The 21221-nt window shown below is 45.8% G+C and overlaps 1 protein-coding gene across 1 annotated transcript in view; it reads right to left on the bottom strand.

Annotated features, from left to right (window-relative positions):
- Nucleotides 1–1145: 1145 nt before the first annotated feature.
- The window catches only part of LOC127574124 (cadherin-7-like), a 64110-nt gene continuing 44034 nt past the window's right edge, over nt 1146–21221 (bottom strand). The window contains exons 8-11 of the mRNA XM_052022836.1: nt 14945–15066; nt 10375–10492; nt 7760–8011; nt 1146–1633 (exon numbers count right to left, since the gene is read on the bottom strand). Coding sequence (XP_051878796.1) covers nt 1146–1633; nt 7760–8011; nt 10375–10492; nt 14945–15066 — 980 coding nt within the window. The remainder of the gene's footprint in view (nt 1634–7759; nt 8012–10374; nt 10493–14944; nt 15067–21221) is intronic.

The raw sequence follows: 21221 nt of genomic DNA, 5'->3' as shown, positions 1-21221 counted from the left end.
TGGTTAATATTGATCCCACAGCTAGAATAATAAAAATGATTAACTGGTTATTTTCACATTGCTGTTTCCAGGAGCTTGCTGTATGTGCAAATTGGCCATTATAGTTCCTACATTACAACAGTGGCTTACAACTCAAAGATATCTTGCTGACTGTAAAGTGCTTCAGGACATCTGTAGTGAAGGGCGCTATAAAAGTGCAGGGCTGCCTTTCTTAGAATTTGAAATACACTGTTATTGACCCACTGGGTGCACAAACCTACCGCACTTCCATCAGAATTCACACTGAAATATTTTGTTGTGAATGGGTTAGTGTCTTTGTTAGAACAGTTTGGAAGATCTGGGTAACAATTTGTGGCAAGACCACATATTAAGTGTTGCATCTTCTGGAATGTCGGTCATCTACACAACTCAAGATCCTCTCAATGTGTGCTCTTCATCACCCTCCGATGTCACACACAACAATGTTCTCAAGGATGGTACAGCTTTCACTGGTGAAAAGAAGACCTTCCTCGTGAACTTCTAGGTGGGCAGCATCTCTGTTTAGTGTTGTGTTTGAAAGAAACTGCACTGAGAGTGTCAGCCTAGTTCATGTATTCATGACTTAAAAGAGAACCCACAATCTTCTGAGAAAAGTCGGGAATGCCCTCAGACAGCCACATGAAGCTGACTTCTAACCCTTGAGCTTAAAGAAATGGAACGTCTTTGAGAAATGTTGTAATTCAAATCCTATTGGTGCTCAAGACTTTATGTCAACAAATTCCATCTTGGTCAGAATATTAAACAAATCACTTCATTTTGTCTTTAGTCTGCGATGTCCCAAGTCTATATCGGGTGAGAACTGACATGGAAGGGACTTTACCAGAGTCACGTTCTCCACAGATTCCCACTGAAGCCCACTTGTTATCCCAGCTGACAGTGATGAATTTTCCATTGCTTTCTGGATTCATGCCAAGAATTTCAGGTTCAAAACATCCAAGGTGAAGTAAATTTCTGATAGCAGAAGGGTTTAGAATGATTTCTTTTTGTCCTTAGAGTGAATGCCCGGGTGTGGAGCATGGCCGAGAATTCCAACAGGCACTGTAGGTGAGTGAGATGACGTTGGGAGAACAAGGATGAGCTGAGATATTTCTGATCCATCTCCCACCTCATGAAGCTAGCTCACAATTCCCGTACAATTCTGCCAGCTTACTGAAGCGGGGTCCCCAGTCTTGGAGGTAATCGTAAGGTGGGTCTGAACCAGAGGCTATTGAGGACATGGAACTTAGGGATCCGGCAAGGGAGCCAGTCCCCTCAAATGCATACGTCTGCAGGGAATCATACGGGAGAGCAGAGGGATCTGCGTCAGCTTCCTTCAGCCTGTCTCTGATAAATTCTCGGAAGACAGCAGTGTCTGGCCCTAACCCGAGTGAACGCCTGCACACTGACCGAACTTCCGGTGTTATGTCTTCACGGAGCTTGGCCGCTCGCCTGACATGAGACCCTCTCAGAGTGGCCATGTTGAAAGCTTGAGTGTCCTCCTCGCCACCTCCTTCATCGTCGTACCTGATGATGTTCTCGCGGATATCGTCACCTTCGTCAGCCGACTGAGGCTCCTTCTTGTGTTGTCTGAGCGTTAGAAGGAGGAGAACAATTGCTAGGGAGGAAACCAAAAGAAAGTTACATCACAGGTAGACAGGGTGGTGAAGATTACTTCATCAGTCAGGACAACGAGTACAGGAGTGAGGATGTTATGTTGCAGTTGTATGAGATGTTGGTGAGGCCGCATTTAGAGTAATGTGTTCAGTTTTGGTCACCCTGCTGTAGGAAAGATGCCATTAAGTTGGAAAGAGTGCAGAGGAGATTTATGAGGATGTTGCCAGGGACTGAGTTATGGAGAGACGTTGAGCAGGTTGGGACTTTATTCATTGGAGCTGAGGAGAATGAGGTGTGAGAGGTGTATAAGACCATGAGGGGCACAGATAGGGTGAATCAATGCTGTCTTTTTCCCCAGGGTTGGGGAATCAAGAACTAGAGAGCATAAGTTTAAAGAGAGAAGGGAGAGATTTAATAGGAACCTGAAGGGCAATTTTTTTCACCCTGAGGGTGGTCCGTATATGGAACGAGCTGCCAGAGGAAGTGGTTGAGGCAGGTACATTAACAACATAGAACATAAAACATTACAGCACAGTACAGGCCCTTCAGCTCATGATGTTGTGCCAACTTTTTAACCTGCTCTAAGATCAATCTATCTATTCCCTCCCACATTCTCCTCCATTTTTCTATACTCCATGTGCATCTGTAAGAGTCTCTTAAATGTCCCTAATATATTTGCCTCTACCAGCACCCCTGGCAGTATGATCCACGCACCCACCAGTCTTTGTGTAAAAACCTTACCTCTGATATATCCCCCCCAGTCAGCTTAAAATTATGCCCCCTCGTGTTAGCCATTTTTGACCTGGGAAAAAGTCGCTGGCTGCCCTTTAGAAGGTACATGGATAGGAAAGGTTTAGAGGGATATGGGCCAAAAGAAACTAGCCTAGATGGGAACTTTTTCAGCCAAAGGTTGGTCCGTTTGTGGACTGAGATGCCAGAGGAAGTGGTTGAAGCATTTAAAAGACACTTGGACAGGTACATGGATAGAAAAGGTTTAAAGTTATCTGGGCCAAATGGAATTAACTTAGATGGGCATCTTGGTTGTCATGATCAGTCATGACTCTAAAAGACTGAGGTGGCTGGTCACAGTCTGATGATAACTTGATGCAAGATACAGGAGCCCACATTATAGATAGACTTTAACCACTCTGAACATGTCACACAGCATCTTGCAATAAACAAGGTGCTGGAGGAACTCAGCGGGTCAGGCAGCATCTGTGGAGGGAAGTAGACGGTCGATGCTTTGGGTCAAGACCCTTCATCTGGACTGACAGAGTAGAAGGGAGATAACAAGTATAAAGAGGCGAGGGGGGAGGGAGAGGTAAGCAATCGGTGGATCCAGGTGAGGAGGGGTGATAGGCAGATGGAGGAGGGAAGAGTGGAGATAGCGACAGAGGCTGGGAGGTGACAGGTGGAGGCGACAAAGGGCCGCAGATGATGGAATCTGATAGGTGGAGCATGGAACCAAATAAGGGAGGTGGGGAGGGCAGGTGGGAACAGTGGGGGGAGGGACCCCAGTGGGAGGAGTGGTGATTTGCAAATAACAAATTGCAATCTATTTTTCTTTACACATGCCTAATCAATCTGTTAATTCACTGGGAGAGAAACTGGCCTTTCATTGCAAGCAGTATTGTCTACTGCTTGCACTCATCTCCTCTCCACGGACTTCGACAATCAAGTGTGTGCACAGCTGTTGTAAGACTATTAAACGGTTCCCTTATATGAAGAGATGGACTCTTGACCTCACAATCTACCTTGTGACCTTGCACCTTATTGTCTACCTGCACCACACTTCCTCTGTAGTTGTGACACTTTACTCTGTGTTCTGTTATTGTTTTTACCCTGTCTCACCTCAATGCCCTGTGTAAGGAATTGATCTGCAGCTTTTAGATTCTACGACTGTGACCATTTACTCTTCCCAACCTTCAGCAGCTGTACCCGAGGACTTGGGCTGAAGTTGGCACTAGAAGGGTAATGTTGTCACCCGGTGTAAGTACCACACAGCGTGCCTTTAATGGTCCCTGCCTATAATTTACAGCCATTGTTCATGTGGGTGGACCTGGCCCCAAATTAATCACCATGGTTAATTACGTATATCTGAGGCCTTTTATTGTATTCATTCAAGCGACGTGGACTTCACAGGCTGAGCCAGTATTTAATTGCCCATCCCTAGTTTCCCTCGGAGACACAAGAGTCTATAGATGCTGGGATCTGGAGTAACACACAAAGCGCTGGAGGAACTCAGCAGCTCAGGCAGATCTCGACTGGTCAGGTCAGGCACTCGTTCCCCATGAGAAGGTGGTGGTGAGCTGCCTTCTTGAACCACTGCAGTCCTTGAGGTGTGAACATACCCACAATGATGTTAGTGAGAGAGCTCCAGGATCTTGACCCAGTGACAGTGAAGGAACTGCGATATACCTTGGAGGGCAACTTCCAGGTGGAGGCTGCTCTCTTCTCCCCCCTGCCATCGGTCAGAAGATTCAAAACCCTGAAAGCATGTACCACCAGGCTTAAGGACAGCATCTATGACTCTGTCATAAGACTATTGACAGACGTCTCGTACGATAAGATGGACTCTTGACCTCACAATCTACCTCGTCATGGCCTTGCACCTTATTGTCTGCCTGCACTTTCTCTGTAACTAACACGGTATTGTCCATTCTCTTATTGCTTTTCCCTTGTACTATCTTGATGTACTGATGTGTTGAAATGATCTGCATGGATGGCTTGCAAGACAAAGCTTTCCACTGTACTTTGGTACATGTGACAATAATAGACCAATTTCCCTTCTGCTCCTTCTTTCAGTCACTCTGGGAACATTTCCTAATTGCTGGAAGTAACTGGATTAAATATAGCTTGGGGAAAAGGTGTGAGACCCGGGGAAAGCACTGTTTCTTTACTTACAGTGCCTTATGGTGATGTGTGCTATGCCACAAAGTTCATTGCTAAGGAAAAGGATTGGGCAGAATCGACCTGCAGTGTTCCAAGTATTACACCTGAACAATCAGAAGTTTGTAGCATGGAATGAGGTCATTTGTATTGGTGCCAACCCAAAACCAGGCTATTTACATTACTTTTATTAGCCAGTTCTCAGTCCACAGGTGCTCACTCTATGGCTCTTCAAGATCTCAGCCAAATGGTCAAATGTAATGAGGGTTTCTACCTCCACTGCACTTTGAAGCAGTGAGTCCCACACCACACCACTCTCCGGGTGAAAGCTGTTTCGTTCTCAAACCCCAGCGCCAATTAGCTGATTGCCCCCGAGCTACTAACTCCTCTGCCATGAATAAACAAGTGCTTCCTGTTCACGATACAGCACAGAAACAGGTTCTTCAGCAACCTCCTACAAGTCCCTGCCAACCATCAAGCATCCTTACCCCAATTTTTTATTCTCTCCGTATTCCCATCAGTTCCCCCCAGATTCTGCATTAACCTTCCAACCCGCATGTCTTTGGGATGTTGGAGGAGGTCAAAGTGCCTGGAAGAAACCCACATGGTCACAGGGAGAACGTGCAAACTCCACATGGACAGTGCCGGAGGTCAGGATTGAACCCCCATCACTGGAACGGTGAGGCTTCATTCCTTGTCCAAGCCTTGCATAATTTTGTACCTCAGTTACGTCTCCCCTACCTCCTTACAATCTGTTTTTGCACCACCTTCAGCATCGTGAAATGCCCCAACGAGTGTTATCGCACAAAATTTGACACCAAAGGAGAGATTTAGTCAGGCGACTGAAAGTTTGGTAAATTAGGTAGATTTTTAGAGGCATGTTAAAGAAAATGCTTTCGATTACGTGGGAAGAAATGGCAGGAAAATAGGGCAATCAACCCAGCCAGTCCATGAGTACAAGAACATAAGGAAATAGGAGCCAGAGTAGGCCACTCAATCCTGCCCTGTCATTCAATATTATTCAGGCTGATCTGTCCCAGGCCTCATCTCCTCCTGTGTCAGTTCCCCCTAGCCCTTAATCTTTCCAAAAATATGTATTTACTGTTCCCAATGATCTGGTCTCCACAGCCTTGACAATCACCAACTTTTATTGATGCACCATAGAAAGCATCCTATCTGGATGCATCACAGTATGGCAGTATGGCAACTGCTCTGCCCGGGACCACAAGAAACTGCAGAGAGTAGTGGACACAGCCCAGCGCATCATGGAAACCAGTCTTCCCTCCATGGACTCTGTCTATACCTCCTGCTGCCTTGGTGAAGCGGCCAGGATAGTCAAACACCCCACCCACCCGGGTCATTCTCTCTTCTCCCCTCTCCCATCAGGTAAAAGATACAGGAGCCTGAGGGCACAAACCACCAGGCTCAAGGACAGCTTCTATCCCACTGTGATAAGACTATTGAACAGTTCCCTTATAGAACATAGAACACTACAACACAGTACAGGCCCTTCGGCCCACAATGTTGTGCCAACATTTTATCCTGGTCTAACATCTATCTTATCCTTCCCTTCCACATAGCCCCTTATTTTTATATCATTCATGTGTCTATCTAAGAGTGTCTTAAATGTCCTAATGTATCTACCCCCATAACCTCTGCCGGCAGTGCGTTCCACACACCCACTGTGTAAAAATTTTACTCTGTGTAAAAATCTTACCCCTGACATCCCCCTTATACCTTCCTCCAATCACCTTAAAATTATGCCCCTCATGTTAGCCATTGTTGCCCTGGAAAAAGTCTCTGACTGTCCACTCGATCTATGCCTCTTATCATCTTGTACACCTCTATCAAGTCACTTCTCATCCTCCTTCTCTCCAAAGAGAAAAGCCCGAGCTCACTCAACCTATCCTCATAAGACGTGCTTTCTAATCCAGGCAACATCCTGGTAAATCTCCTCTGCACCCTCTCAAAAGCTTCCACATCCTTTCTATAATGAGGCGATCAGAACTGAACACAATACTCCAAGTGTGGTCTAACCAGAGTTCTACAGAGCTGCAACATCACCTTGTGGTTCTTGAACTCAATCCCCTGACTAATGAAGGCCAACACTCCATACGCCTTCTTAGCAACCCTATCGACCTGCATGGTAAAGTTGAGGGATCTATGGACGTGGACCCCAAGATCCCTCTATTCCTCCTCTATACAATGTTCCTTCATTATACGATGAGATGGACTCTTGACCTCACAATCTACTTTGTTATGCCCTTGCACCTTATTGTCTACCTGCACTACACTTCCTCTGTAGCTGTGACACTTTACTCTGTGTTCTGTTATTGTTTTTACCCTGTACTACGTCAATGCACTGTGTAATGAATTGATCTGTACGAATGGTATGCAAGACAAGTTTTGGTTTTGGTATTGGTTTATTATTGTCACTTGTACCAAGGTACAGTGAAAAACCTGTCTTGCAAACCGATCGTACAGGTCAATTCGTTACACAGTGCAGTTACATTGAGTTGGTACAGAGTGCATTGATGTTGTACAGGTAAAAACAATAACAGTACAGAGAAAAGTGTCACAGCTGCAGAGAAAGTGCAGTGCAATAAGGTACAAGGTCACAACAAGGTAGATCATGAGGTCATAGTCCATCTCATTGTATAAGGGAACCATTCATAGTCTTATCACAGTGGGGTAGAAGCTGTCCTTGAGTCTGGTGGTATGTGCCCTCAGGCTCCTGTATTTTCTACCCGATGGGAGAGGAGAGAAGAGTGAATATCCTGGGTGGGTGAGGTCTTTGATCATGCTGACTGCTTCACCATGGCAACGAGAGGTAAACCAATACCCTCTGGGGTAGAGAATTACAGAGGTTCACCACCCTCCACGAAAAGCTCCTACGTACCCGTTTTAAATGACTGCCCTAATCTGACATTAGTTGTCATTTATTCATTCAAATCTATCAGTGTAACACTCCCTTCTCTCTCATTGCCCAGCCTCCACTGAACTGTGGACTTACTATTGGCCTCAATCACTCCCTGCAGAGCGAGTTCCACATTCTCACCACTCTCTGGATAACGAGGGAATTCATGATTCAGCCATTGGTCTGCGGAAGACATGACTGCTGTTGGCCAGGCGAAACAAAATGAAGAGCACACAAGTCCTGATGTGAAGTCCACCCCTTTTCCTCTCCACCTCCTTGGCTGACACACAGTACAGGTAAGAAGGCAGTAAACTTCCTCACCTAATATCATCAGAATGCAGACTATCACAGCGACGAGGGCTCCGGTGCTAAGGCCAGCAGGTAGCAGGAAGGCCTCAGTGTTGCATAGTTGGCCAACGCCATTGTTACTGCATTTACAAACGAGGACAGTGAGGGTGTTTGTGCTGCTCAGAGGAGGTGTCCCGTTATCCTCAATCAGGATGGGCAGCAAGTAAACGGCCTGTTCTCGTCGATTAAATCCAGCCGTCCGCGTCAGAATGGCAGCAGTGTTATCTGACAGGTCAAGACAAAAATCAAAATCTTTGTTAAGCAAAGTAGTGAAATAAGATTAAACTGGTATGTTGGTTTATTATTGTCACATGTACCGATACAGTGAAAAAACTGCTTTGCATGCCATCCATACAGATCGTTTCATTACATCAGTTCATTGAGGTAGTACAAGGGAAAACAATAGCAGAATGCAGAATAAAGTGTTACAGTTACAGAGAAAGTACAGTGCAAGTAGACAATAAGGTGCAAGGTTATAACAAGGTAGATCATGAGGTCAAGAGTGAATCTTTATCATACAAAAAGTCTGTTCAATATTCTTATAACAGCGGGACAGAAGCTGTCCTTGAGCCTGGTGGTACATGCTTCCAGGCTTTGGTATCTTCTGCCCGATAGGAGGGTGAAGAAGAGAGAATGTCCGGGGTGGGTGGGGTCTTTGGTTACGTTGGCTGCTTTACTGAGGCAGCGAGAAGTGTAGACAGAGTTCGGTTTCCATGCCATGCTGGGCTGTGTCCACAACTCTCTGCAGTTTCTGCGGTCATGGGCAGAGTAGTTGCCATATCAAGCTGTGATGCATCCAAATCAGATGCTTTCTATGGTGCATCTATAAAAATTGGTGAGGGTCGATGGGGACATGCTGAATTTCTTTTGCCTCCTGAGGAAGTAGAGATGCTGGTGAGCTTTCTCGGCTGTGGCGTCTATGTGGTTGGACCAGGACAGACTTCTTGTGATGTTTACATCTCGGAACTTAACCATTTTCACCTCAGCACCACTGAAGTAAACAGGAGTGTGTGCACCACCCCACTTCCAGAAGTCAATGACAGCTGGTATCTTTTTCTCAGGGTAGAAGTTTTAAATATTAGAGGGCATGCATTGTGAGAGGGGGAAAGTTCAAAGGAGATGTGCAGGGCAGTTTTGTTTTAAATACATACAGAGAGTAGTGGGTGCCTGAAAGGCACTACCAATGGTGGTGGTGGTGATGCTGAGGGCAGATATGATAGAGGCATTTAAGAAGCTCTTAGGTAGGCACAAGGATATGCAGAGAATGGACGTGTAGGCAGAAGGGATGAGATATCTTTAGCTTAATTAGTTCAGCACAACATCATGGGCTGAAGGGCCTGTTCCTGTGACCTGAGGTATTGAGTTATAGGGAGAGATTGGACAGGCTAGGACTTTATTCCTTGGAGTGTAGGAGATCGAGAGAGTGACCCTAGAGGTGTATAAAATAGTCATTTACCCCACAGAAAGGAAATCAAAAACTAGAGGGCATAGGTTTAAGGTGAGGGGGAAAGATTTAAAAGGGAGCTGAGGGGCAACTTCTTCATGCAGAAGGTGCTGCATATATGGAACGAGCTGCCAGAGAAAGTGGTTGAGGCAGGTACAATAATATTTAAAATGCATTTGGACAGGTACATGGATAGGAAATGTTTAGAGGGATATGGGCCAAATGGGACTAGCTTCAGTGGGCACCTTGGTCAGCATGGATAAGTTGGGCCGAAAGGCCTGTGTCCGTGCTGTATGACTCTGACTCTCGTGAACTCGCGCTGTAGCTGAGAAAGGAGCAAATGTGAGGGGAAAAGACAGGGAGAGATGGCGAGAGGGCAAAAATTTGGACAAAGTAAAAAGAAAAAATACAGAAGGTGGTAAAAGGCCAAAGGAAAGAAAGTAAAGAGAAAGCAAAGGAAAAAGAAGAAAGAACAAATAGATTAAGATGAGTATTTATCAATCGAGTCCATCTGATTAATTGTAAGTGAGCAGTGGATTCTTCAGGGCAATGATGCATCACACACCTTGAGCAAATTAAACTGTACGAGGTGGCCAAAACAACAGAAGATGCTGGAAGTACTCAGGTCAGTCCGCTTCAGTGGGAAGAGAAACAGAGTCAACATTTTGGGTCGAAGACCCTTTATTCAAATAATGACTGGCCCGACCTGCTGAGCAGTTCCAGTTTTAGATTTCCAGCATCTGCAGGTTTTATGATTTTCATGTGCTAAATAGATTATTGAGTGAATCTGCCACATGTAAAAAGAAAGTCACAAGACTGTTATAGCAAGAAGGGAGCTCAGAGGTTCTTTGGAGCACTCTGACAAGTTACAATGTTCTGGGGGCAGAAACAGTTCATTTCCTCCAATAAAAGCAAAGATCAGACCCAATCACAGTTTCTGTAGTAAAATGGCATTGCTCGTTACTGAATGCCGGAGTTGTTATGCTTGTCACAGTTATTCTCCATCACACAGCAGAGTGCATGTCAATAACATGCAGGAGCCCAGGTGGCTTCCAAAGTTCAATCTCATGCTCAGCAGGGAGTAGCACAGAAAGCCTGGGATGTCAGCCGACCCCGTCATGACAGCAACTCTACGGGAACCTACCTTGATTATCCCTGACAGTGAAATTGGGATTATTGACATCATCTGTAGCCAGAGTGAAGCGGAAATGCTGCCCGTCCAATGGATCGTCCTTGTCCACCGCACTGATGGTCTGAATGAGCTGAAGAGGGAAAGATTCAACTATCAGCCTGGAATGGAACTCAAGAGGTCTCACCTCCCCCTTGACTTCATGTCACTTTATTGGCAGTAAGGAGTTTGGAACATGTTGGTGACACTTGGCTCTGGGAAGGAATTGACCTTTAAATGGTCTCTTTTGAAGTGACTTGGAGTCATAGAACATAGAACATAGAACACTACAGCACAGTACAGGCCCTTTGGCCCATAATGTTGTGCCGACATTTTATCCTGCTCTAGGATCTACCTAACCCTTCCCTCCCACATAGCCGCCTATTTTTCTATCATTCATGTGTCTATCTAAGTGTTTCTTAAATGTCCCTAATGTATCTGCCCCCACAACCTCTGCAGGAAGTGCGTTCCATGCACCCACCACTCTCTGTGTAAAAAACTTACTCCTGACATCCCCCTTATACCTTCCTCCAATCACCTTAAAATTATGTCCCCTCGTGTTAGCCATTGTCGCCCTGGGAAAAAGTCTCTGACTGTCCACTCGATCTATGTCTCTTATCATCTTGTGCACCTCTATCAAGTCCCCTCTCATCCTCCTTCTCTCCAAAGAGAAAAACCCTAGCTCGCTCAACCTATCCTCATAAGACATGCTCTCCAATCCAGGCAACATCCTGGTAAATCTCCTCTGCACCCTCTCGAAAGCTTCCACATCCTTTCCACAATGAGGAAACCAGAACTGAACACAATACTCCAAGTGTGGTCTCACCAGAGTTCTATAGAGCTGCAATATCACCTCGCAGCTCTTGAACTCAATACCCCGACAAATGAAGGCCAGCACTCCATACGCCTTCTTAACAACCCTATCGACCAGCGCTGCAACCTTGAGGGATCTATGAACTTGGACCCCAAGATCCCTCTGTTCCTCCATTGTGTGCAGTTCAGGTCACCTCATTATAGGAAGGATGTGGAGGCTTTGGAGAGGGTGCAGAAGAGGTTCACCTGGATTACAAGGTATCAGGAGAGGTTGGACAAGCTTGGATTGTTTTCTCTGGACCGTCAGAGGCCAAGGGGAGACCTGACAGAAATTTATAAAATCATGAGAGGCGTAGATAGAATCTTTTTCCCAGGGTGGAAATGTTGAATACTAGAGAACATGCCTTTAAAGGTGAGATGGAGGGAAGTTTAAAGGAGATGTGCAGGGCAAGTTTTTATTTTAAAGACACAGAGAGTGATAGGTGCCTGGAACATGCTGCCAGGGGTAGTGGTGGAAGCAGGCACGATAGTGGCATTTAAGAGGCATTTAGACAGACACATGAACATGCAGGGAATGGAGGGATATGGATCACGTGCAGGCAGAAGTGCAGTTTAAATTGCATCATGGTCAGCACAGACAACATGGGCTGAAGGGCCTGTACCTGTGCTGTACTGTTCTATGCTCACTGTTCAGATGAGGGGTGGTGTTAGACTGCACACCCTGAACTCAGTTTGCAGCTCTGGTTGACAAGAAAGGTTATGGGGGACTGGCAGATGTTTGGAAGTCATTGGTTCGTGCCCTGAAAAAAAAATCACAGGATTGTGGAGACTGTGGGGAGATTTAATCTCAGTGTACAGTATCAAATTATCACTGGCCTGGGCAAGGTCAACAGCAAGGACACATTCCCCTGAGCACAGGGAAAGGCAGGGGCCATTAGTTGAAGGATTAGGGTAGGAGTGGGGACGGAGGGGGGTGTCACTTCCTGAGTGGTGGAGCCCACTGCCTTGAAGGGATGGTGGAGGCAGAAAACCCACAGCTGAGGAACAGGAGCTGGGAAGCTGAAGCCCATTGTTTAGCCAGCATGGATATGGTGGGCCAAATGGCCTTCTGCTCTAATTTCTTCGTGACTTGGTTTTTGGTTCTGCGACTGCACTGGAAACATAGAATCTCACAGTACTGGAGAGTGGCTACTTGGTCCCCAGTGTCTGTTCCAGCCTTCTGGGATAATTCCCATTCCCACTCCCTCATTCTGTCCCATGAACCTTCAAAGGCATCTTATCTTGAAGTAGATATACAGTTCCCTTCTGTGCAATGGCTACTGAATTTTAGCCCAATGCATGTTAAATCATAGCATCATGTTGCATACAAAGAACCTTATTTCACTGCTGAATGTTCCACTGAATTTTTGGACCACTTATTTTCACAAAGAGTTGAAAGTGTAGATTCTAGAATGCTCCAGAGATAGACAGGATGGAGAAGCCTTGCAGACGCAACCGTCTTTTCACACTAAATAGTGGAAGCTTGCTTAATTCCTGCTGCTCACTTTTAGTTTTTGAGCTTATTTATTGCCCAACATCACTTGTAGGATTCTCTTCAGCAATTTAGAATGATACATGATAACTAGTGATGGAATTTTGAAGCTTTAACCAATAAAAAAAGTGCCCAGGGGACTTAGTTGGACAAGCATTTATAAAAAAAAACACCGATAAAACTGCTTGCCAGTTTTTAACATCGACCTTGCAACGTTTTATAATTCCCTCCATTTTGCTTTAAGATTGGCACACATGGCTTTTAAATTGCCCAGCTAGACAACAGATAGTTCCCACTTGTCAGTGTGATTGGTGGTCAATGGAATGAGAAAGGCCAGGAGAGGAAAGGGCAGTCAGGAAAGCGGCGAGAAAATGAAAGCGTTTGTGGCTTTTGGGAAAGAAAAATAAGAACTCGAGAAACAGAAACAGGCCATTTTCAGCCCCTCTTCTCTGTTCAGCCTTTCAACGACAGACCTTTAACTCCAGCACCACTTTCTGGCACCAGCCCCATATCTCTTGACTCATTTAGTAGCTAAAAATCCATCGGCCCCCCTGAAGGTTGTCACAGAAGGTACTGAAGTTAAACCTTGAACTATTCTGTGATTGGAGTTGTTACTGATTTCCAATTACTTGATCTTTAAAGAGACTAAAAATGAAGCAGCCCTTAATTCTGGCTCCTCTAGGTGCTTGCAAGACCATAAGATATAGGAGCAGAATTCGACCCATTGAGTCTGCTCTGCCATTTGATCAAGGCTGATATTTTTCCCCCCGCCAACTTCATTCTCCCACCTTGTTCCCCATAACCCTTAACCCTTTTACCCAATCAAGAACCCATCAATCTCGGCCTTAAATACACCCAGTGACATGGCCTCCACAGCCCTCTGTGGCAGCGAGTTCCACAGATTCACCACCATCTGGCTGAAGAAATTCCTCCTCATCTCAGTTTTAAAGGGACGTCCCTTTATCCCTTTATTCTGAGGCTGTGCCCTCGGATCCTGGATTCTCCGACTAATGGAAACACCCTCTCCACGTCCTCTCTATCCAGGTCTTTCAGTATTCTCCAGCTGCAAACAATCCAAGTCTGTAACTCTCCATCTGCAGTGTCCCCTTCCCCTGCCAACTCGGTTTAAGCCGGCTCAGTGCTCGTCCTCTCCCCACAGTCCTGCACATCGTTTTCTGTCAAGTGCTTATCCAGTGTTCTTTTCAACTTGGTTGAATCTGTCTCCAGTACTGCTTCAGCAATGTTACAGAGTCGTACCACACGGAAACAGGCCTTCAGCCTATCACACCTCTGGCGACCATCTACACTCGTTTCATTTCTCCCCCTTGGATCTCCATCAAGAAGACCCCACCCTCCACCCAGATCCTCCTGCTATCTACCTATACTAGGCTATTAACCTACTGGCCGGCACATCTCTGGAAACCAGAGCACTCAGAGGAAGCACAAACGGTCACAGGGAGAACATGCAAACTCCACACAGACAGCACCCGGTCAGGATCGAACCCAGGTCTCTGGAGTTGTAAGGCAGCAGCACTCACCACCGCACTATTGTGTTGCCTCTAAATACCTGCATTTTGGACTCACTCCATAAGTGCAGTTAATTAAGTAATTAAATATTGTGGATTAAAAAAAAATCAACAATGAGGACCCTGAAACGAGCAGATCATAAAAAAATCTTTCCTTGATATCTTTTGTCCTGATCCCTATGTGACTCCTGACCCAAAGTGACATCATTCACTCTCCTCTCAAGCGGACAGTAAAATTTCCCCCAAATCAAGGACTATCTGAATAAAATAGAGGGCTATGGGTAAGCCTAGTAACTTCCAGGGTAGGGACATGTTCGGCACAGCTTTGTGGGTCGAAGGGCCTGAATTGTGCTGTAGTTTTTCTATGTTTCTATAAGACCATACAACAAAAGAGCAGAAGTCAGCCATTCGGCCCATCAAGTCTGCTCCGCCATTCTATCACGAGCTGATCCATTCTCCCATTTAGCCCCATTCCTCTGCCTCCTCACCAATAACCTTTGATGCCCTGGCTACTCAGATACCTATCAATCTCTGCCTTGACAATTAAGGACAGGCTGTGTCGCTGATATCCCCTGAGCGAATACAAAAAGTCCTCAGTCTGATACTTGTGTCTGCCACGAGGCAAGTGAGAAGAGTTAGCATCAGGCACAGCCTCATGTTCCTGGGGAATTCCTACCTGCCCATGCTTTGCATTTTCACACACAAACGTCTCATAGGGAATTGGAAACATCGGAGGGTGGTCATTCTTATCCAGGACTCCAATGTGTACCAAGATGGAGGTAACCTTCTCCGAATCACCTGGTTAAAAGAAGGGATAATGGAAAAGGTGTTTACGAATATTTGTATCTCTTTTTATCAACGTTTTTAACCATTTAATTTGACAACATTGTTCAATGTCTGCCATTTGCTGATGTTGCTTAAAGGAACAATTATTGATTGATATTAATTTATAAAAGCTTTCCCATTTGGTTCAGAGAGCTGACATTCAGTCATACAGCATGAAGACAGGCTTTTCAAGCTGATCATCAGCATCTATTTACATTAATCCTACGCTGATCCTATTTAATTCTCCCCACATCAACTCCCCCACAAATTCTCCCACTAGGGTCAATTAACTTACCAACCGCTGTCTTTGGGATGTGAGAGGAAACCGAAGCATCCAGGGGAAACCAATGCAGTCTCAGGGAGAACGACTTTTTTTTCCCAGGTAGCGAGGGCCGTGACTTGGAGCGAGAAGTGAGATTCACAGTCTCTAGTGCCCAGCTAAAGTAGTGACAATGGATCCAGGGTCAGTGGTGTGTTCTTCCTGCCAGATGTGGGAGATCTGGGAGACCTCAAGTCTCCCTGATAGCTGCATCTGTGGGAGGTGCATCCAGCTGCAGCTCCTTACAGACCGCGTTAGGGAACTGGAGCTGCAGCTGGATGACCTTCGAGAGAATGAGGAGGTGATAGGTAAAAGCTACGGGGAGGTAGCCACACCTAAGTTGCAGGAGGCAGGGAGCTGGGTGACTGTCAGGAGAGGGGAAGGGAATAGGCAGTTAGTGCAGAGTACCCCTGTGGCCGTTCCCCTGAATAACAGGGATACTGTTGGGTGGGACGACCTACCAGGGGAAAGCTGCAGTGGTCAGGTCTCTGGCGCTGAGTCTGGCTCTGTGGTCCAGAAGGGAAGGGGGGAGAAGAGGAGAGCGGTAGTGATAGGTGACTCTATAGTTAGGGGAGCAGACAGGAGATTCTGTGGATGTGAAAGAGACTCCCGGATGGTATGTTGCCTCCCAGGTGCCAGGGTCAGGGACATCTCAGATCGTTCCACAGCATTCTAAAGGAGGAGGGTGAGCAGCCAGAGGTCGTGGTACACATTGGTACCAATGATGCAGGTAGGAAAAAGGATGAGGTCCTGAATAGTGAATATAAGGAACTAGGTAAGAAGCTGAAAAGCAGGACCTCAAGGGTAGTAATCTCCGGATTGCTGCCTGTGCCACGTGCCAGTGAGGGTAAGAATAGGTTGATTTGGTGGATGAATGTGTGGCTGAAAAATTGGTGCAGAGGGCAGGGTTTCAGATTTGTGGATCACTGGGATCTCTTCTGGGGAAGGTATGACCTGTACGAAAGGGATAGGTTACATCTGAACTGGAGGGGGACCAATGTCTTTGCATTCAGGTTTGCTAGAACTGTTGGGGAGGGTTTAAACTAGTTTTGCAAGGGGGATGGGAACCCGAGTGAGAGGTCAGAGGATGGGGCAGTGGGTGTACAGGTTGATGCAGTGTGTAGAGAGACTGTGGGGAAGGATAGGCATTTGATTGGGCAATATTGCAGTCAGTTGGATGGGTTGAAATGTGTCTATTTTAATGCAAGAAGTATCAGGAACAAGGGTGATGAATTTAGAGCATGGGTCAGTACAAGGAACTACAATGTTGTGGCCATTACAGAGACTTGACTGTCACAAGGGCAGGAATGGCTGCTGGTTGTTCTGGGGTTTAGATGTTTCAAAGGGGACAGGGAGGGAGGTAAGCGGTGGGGGAGTGGCTTTGCTAATCAGGGATAGTATCACAGCTGTAGAAAGGGAAGACATCTTTGAGGGATCATCTACTGAGTCAGTGTGGGTGGAGGTCAGAAACAGGAAGGGAGAAATCACTCTATTGGAAGTACTCTCTAGACCCCCAACAGCAACAGAGACGCTGAGGAACAGATCGGGAGGCAGATTTTGGAAAGTTGCAAAAATAGCAGGGTTGTTGTCATGGGTGATTTCAACTTCCCTAATATTGATTGGCACCTCCTTAGTGCAAAAGGTTTGGATGGGGCAGAATTTGTTAGGTATATCTAGGAAGGATTCCTGACACAATACGTAGACAAGCTGACTAGAGGAGAGGCCATTCTGGATCTGGTACCAGGCAATGAACCTGGTCAGGTGTCAGATCTCTCGGTGGGTGAGCATTTCGGAGACAGTGACCACAACTCCCTGACCTTTACCCTTGCCTTGGAGAGGGATAGGAGCAGACAGTATGGGAAAGTATTTAATTGGGGGTGGGAGGGATAATGCTGCTATTTGGCAGGAACTTGAGGATGTAAATTGGGAGCAGATGTCCTCAGGGAAATGCACAATGGAAATGTGGAGGTTGTTCAGAGATCTCTTGCAGGGGGTTCTGGATAGGTTTGTCCCATGGAGGCAGGAAAAGGATGGAAGGGTGAAGGAACCAATGGTTGACAAGAGATGTGGAATATCTAGTGAAGAGGAAGAAAGAAGCTTGTTTAAGGTTCAGGAAGCAAGAATCAGACTAGGTTCTAGAGAGTTACAAGGTCGCAAAGAAGGATCTTAAGAATGGACTTAGGAGAGCTAGAAGGGGGCATGAGAAGGCCTTGGCAAGTAGGATTAAGGAAAACCTCAAGGTGTTCTACTCATATTGAAGAACAGGAGGATGACTAGAGTGAAGGTAGGACCGATTAGGGACAGAGGAGGAAACATGTGCCTGGAGTCGGAGGAGGTAGGGGAGGTCCTTAATGTATACTTTGCTTCAGTTGTCATGTTCCCCTGTGAGAGAGACATTGACGTTTGTAAGGCCATTGTAAAACAGGCTGATAAGCGAGAACATGTCGATGTTAAGAAGAAGGATGTGCTGGAAGTTTTGAAAAACATTAGGATAGATAAGTCATTGGGGAGAGACGGGATATATCCCAGGATACTACAGGAAGCAAGGGAAGAGATTTCTGAGCCCTTTGCGATGATCTTTGAGTCCTCACTGACCACAGGAGTAGTACCAGATGATTGGGAGGGTGGCAAATGTTATTCCTTTGTTAAAAAAAAGGAGTAGGGATAACCCTGGGAATTATGGACAAGTGGGTCTTATGCCAGTAGTGGGCAAATTATTGGGAAAGATTTTTAGGGACAGCATTTATGAGCATTTGGAGAAGCATAGTCTGATTGAGGATAGTCAGCATGGCTTTGTGAGGGGCAGGTCATGTCTCACGAGCCTGATTGAATTCTTTGAGGATGTGACAAACACGTTGATAAGGGTAGAGCAGTGGATGTGGTGTATATGGACTTTAGTAAGGAATTTGATAAGGTTCCCCATGATAGGCTCATTCAGAAGGTCAGGAGCCATGGGATCCAGGGTAACTTGGCTGTGTGGATTCAGAATTGGCTTGCCCATAGAAGACAGAGGGTTGTTGTAGATGGAGCATATTCTGCCTGGAGGTTGGTGACCAGTGGTGTTACACAGGGATCTGTTCTGGGACCCCTGCTCTTTGTGATTTTTAGAAATGACTTCGATGAGGATGTGGAAGGGTGGGTTAGTAAGTTTGCAGATGACACAAAGGTTGGTGGTGTTGTGTATAGTGTAGAAGGTTGTCGAGGGTTACAACGGGACATTGATAGGATGCAAAGCTGGGCTGAGAAGTGACAGATGGAGTTTAACCCAGAAAAGTGTGAAGTGATTCACTTTGGAAGGTCGAATTTGAAAGCAGAATACAAAGTTAATGGCAGGATTTTTAGCAGTGTGGAGGAACAGAGGGATCTTGGGGTTCACGTCCACAGATCCCTCAAAGTTGTTGCATAAGTTGGTAGGGTTGTTAAGAAGGTGTATGGTGTGTTAGCCTTCATTAGTCGGGGTATTGAGGTCAAGACCTATGAGGTAATGTTGAAGTTCTATAAAACCCTGGTTAGACCACACTTAGAGTGTTGTGTTCAGTTCTGGTCACCTCACTATCGGAAGGATGTGGAAGCTTTAGAAAGGGTGCAGAGAAGATTTACCAGGATGCTGCCTGGATTGGAGAGCATGTCTTATGAGGATAGGTTGAGCGAGCTGGGGCTTTTCTGTTTGGAGAGAAGGAGGATGAGAGTTGACTTGATAGAGGTGTACAAGATGATAAGAGGCATAGATCGAGTGGACAACCACAGACTTTTTCCCAGGGCGGAAATGGCTAACATGAGGAGGCATAATTTTAAGGTGATTGGAGAAAAGTACAGGGGGGATATCAGGTGTAAATTTTTTTTTATACAGAGAGTGGTGGGTGCGTGGAACACACTGCCAGGGATGCTGGTAGAGGCAGATACATTAAGAAACTCTTAGATAGGCATATGGATGATAGTAAAATGGAGGAGTATGTTGGAGGGAATGGTTAGATTGATCTTAGAGTAGGCTAAAAGGTCGGCAAAACATCGTGGGCTGAAGGTACTGTATTGCAATGTTCTATGTTCTATGCAGTGTCAGAGATCAGGACTGAACCCCGGTCAGTGAAGTTCTGAGGCAATAGTACTACTCGATGAACCACTGTGTCAGCCTGAATGAGTTGATGTGTTGGCTTGTTTTTTCTCTTTAAATATAAGTGCACAACATAGATTGAAGCGCAATCCAGTTATAACAACCTACTTTGTATATCAATTAACACATGATATGTGGACATCTCAGGTAAGACAGCTCTTATCCTCCCGTAGCTGTCCCTGGGAAGCTAGAAGTGAGCTGCCTTCTTGAACCTCTGTACTGCTTGTGCTGTTGCTGCTTCCACAGTACTACCAGATAAGGGATTCTTGGATTTAGACTCAGAGCAGGGAGATACACCCCAAAACTGTTACCCTTCAAAGTATTTGCATGATCTTTGCACGACAGGGTCTCATTAGCTAAATAGAGGTAAACTACTGCTGGTAGTTTCTGAGTTGTGCTCTCGAGGACACAGTCTATAAATTGGAAGTGAAGTCACAAGATATTTGTATTATAAAATGCAGAGAAACTACGAAATGGAACAAGCAATCAAACTCATCAGCTTGGTTGAAATTTTGGAACTCTTCCGCAAGTGGTATTGTTTTATTGTCACATGTACCAAGATACAGTGAAAAACTGTTTTCTTGCCATCCGTGCAGATCTTGCCACACACAAGTACATTGAGGTAGTAAAAAGAAAAGAGAATGCAGAATATAATGTTGCAGCCACAGAGAAAGCCCAATGCAGGTAGACAGATAAAGTGCAAGGGTCACAATGAGGTAGATTGGTAGATCAAGGATTCATCATTAGTGTACAAGAGATCCGTCCAAGAGACTGACAACAGCAGGACAGAACCTGTCCTTGAGCCTGGTGGTACGTGATTTCAAGTTTTTGTGTCTTCTGCCCGACAGGAGGGGGAAGAAGAGAATGGCCGGGGTGGGAGGAGTCCTCAATTATGTCAGCTGTTTTTCCAAGGCAGCAGGAAGTGTAGACGGAGTCAGTGGAGGGGAGGCTGGTTTGCAGTTTGCAGAGCTGCAAGTTCTTTGGAGTGAACGTCACCAATAGCCTGTCCTGGTCCGACCACGGAGATGTCATGCCAAGAAAGCTCACCAGCATCTCTACTTCCTCAGGAGGCTAAAGAAATTTGGCACGTCCCCTTTGACACTCACCAATTTTTATCGATGCACCATAGAAAGCATCCTATGTTGAGGCATCACGGCTTGGTATGGCAACTGCTCTGCCTGGGACTGCAAGAAACTACAGAGTTATGGACACAGCCCAGCACATCACGAAAACCAGCCTCCCCTCCATGGACTCTGTCTATACTTCTTGCTGCCTTGGTAAAGCAGCCAGTATAATCAAAGACCCCACCTACCCAGGTCATTCTCTCTTCTCTCCTCTCCCATCAGGCAGAAGATACAGGAGCCTGAGGGCACATGCTACTAGGCTCAAAGACAGCATCTATCCCACAGTGATAAGACTATTGAACGGTTTCCTCATACGATGTGATGGACACTTGACCTCACAATCTACCTCGTTATGACCTTGCATCTTATTGTCTACCTGCAATGCACTTCCCTGTAGCTGTGACACTTTACTCTGTATTCTGTTATTGTTATTGTTTTTACCCTGTACTACCTCAATGCTCTGTGTAATGAACTGATCTGTACGATCGGTATGCAAGACAAGTTTTTCCACTGTACCTCGGTACAAATGACAATAACAAACCAATCCCAATACCAGTTGGACTGGGCTAAGTCT

Source organism: Pristis pectinata, chromosome 9, assembly GCF_009764475.1.
Source record: "Pristis pectinata isolate sPriPec2 chromosome 9, sPriPec2.1.pri, whole genome shotgun sequence".
In the NCBI taxonomy this organism is placed as follows: Eukaryota; Metazoa; Chordata; class Chondrichthyes; order Rhinopristiformes; family Pristidae; genus Pristis; species Pristis pectinata.
Note: the sequence above shows the minus strand (reverse complement) of the source record. Positions and strands in the feature narration are given on the sequence as shown.